The sequence below is a fragment of the Morus notabilis genome, unplaced genomic scaffold, assembly GCF_000414095.1.
Source record: "Morus notabilis unplaced genomic scaffold, ASM41409v2 Scaffold698, whole genome shotgun sequence".
Taxonomy (NCBI): Eukaryota; Viridiplantae; Streptophyta; class Magnoliopsida; order Rosales; family Moraceae; genus Morus; species Morus notabilis.
Genome location: NW_010358448.1, coordinates 456,242 through 457,584, shown reverse-complemented (window position 1 = coordinate 457,584; position 1,343 = coordinate 456,242). Strand labels below are relative to the sequence as shown.

The window sequence follows — 1,343 nt, the reverse complement described above, 5'->3', positions numbered from 1 at the left end:
GAGGCCTATACTGTTGTGGTGGAGGCAGTTGTGCCGGTCTCGGCACTTGAGGCCGGAACTGTGTATACTGAGGCGGCTGATAAGTCGGCGCAGGAGGGTATGACATCTATTGTGGTTGGTATGGTGGCATGTACTGTGGTGGCCCTTCTTAGCTGTAGGAAGTGTCACTTTGGGCTTGTTGAGCCGGCGGCCGATTAGGACAATTCCTTCTAATATGGCCCACCTGCCCACAATGGTGACACCTGGGCCCGTATGGAGCATTTCTGTCACTCCCGGATGAACTGCTGCCACCGCTTGCCATTCCTCCAACCATCTGCCCCTGGTTGCGGTTTCTTCTACCACTCCGCTGTGGTCCACCTGAGACAGAAGGTCTATAAGAGACAGAGACTCGACCCGCCTCTTCTTTGCTTTGGTGATAGGCTAAGTTATCCTGTTCCACCCGTGTAGCAGCAGCTACCAAATCCTGGAAGTTTCGAAGTCTCAGAGCCACCAAGGATCTCATCACAGAGTTCTTGAGGCCCTTCTCAAACTTAAGGCATCTCATGTGTTCAGACTCCACCAGAGATGGCGCAAATCGGGATAGGTCATTAAACTTGGCCTCATATTCCCTTATAGACATGTCTCCTTGCAGTAGAGACATAAATTCTAGCGCTTTTTCTTCCCTGTAACTCTGAGGGAAGTACTGTTCATTGAACAACGTCCAAACTGCTCCCAGGTCAATCCTACGACATCCATTCTCCTCTTGACCTGTTTCCACCAAGTGTTTGCTAACCCTTCCATCTTGTACACCGTAAATTCCACTCAGTATTCATCTGGGACTCCCATAGTACTCAAGTGCTTGACTATGGAGTCAATCCAGAACTCTGCTTCTTGGGGTCCCCCCTCACTATTAAACGAAGGGATAGGCGCTCGCCTGAATTCCCGAAAATATCATTGTTTCCGATCCTTAGCCGGTCGCTCATTCTGAGCTCTAGTGGCCATGCCTTGAAAGGCAGCATACATTGCATCCAAGAACCCTTGATTCGGTTGTTCCGGCTGGGTGCCTAGTCTACGGCGAGGCCCATTTCCTTTTAACTGAAATAAAACTAGACTGTTCAGTGGATAACAGATGTCACACATGTATGTACAATCCTGGGGTTCTTAACCTAAAGCTCTCATACCACTCTTGTCACGCCCCCCCAAACGGGGTAGGTGACGTGGAGCTCGATTAGGGATTAATAAAGCAGATTCCCAGACCGGGCCCCACACTTAACTGCATTAAAATATAAATGAATTACATAATCCAGGAGCCTTTGACACACAGGGCTCCACCCCACAGGACATACAGTATCGTACATACATGC

The 1,343-nt window shown here is 49.4% G+C and overlaps 1 protein-coding gene across 1 annotated transcript; it reads right to left on the bottom strand.

The window, feature by feature from the left end:
* Positions 1-148: 148 nt before the first annotated feature.
* Positions 149-998, bottom strand: LOC112090514. Its single transcript, XM_024161973.1, has 2 exons — positions 914-998; positions 149-780 (listed from the first exon to the last, which is right to left on the bottom strand). The coding sequence occupies exons 1-2, from the start codon at positions 996-998 to the stop codon at positions 149-151; spliced, it is 717 nt and encodes a 238-aa protein (XP_024017741.1).
* Positions 999-1,343: the final 345 nt, after the last annotated feature.

Coding starts and splice junctions, on each gene's coding strand:
- LOC112090514 (XM_024161973.1), bottom strand. CDS start 998: ATGCTGCCTTTCAAGGCATGGCCACTAGAGCTCAGAATGAGCGACCGG. Junction 781..913: donor TGATATTTTCGGGAATTCAG/GCGAGCGCCTAT, acceptor ACGGTGTACAAG/ATGGAAGGGTTAGCAAACAC.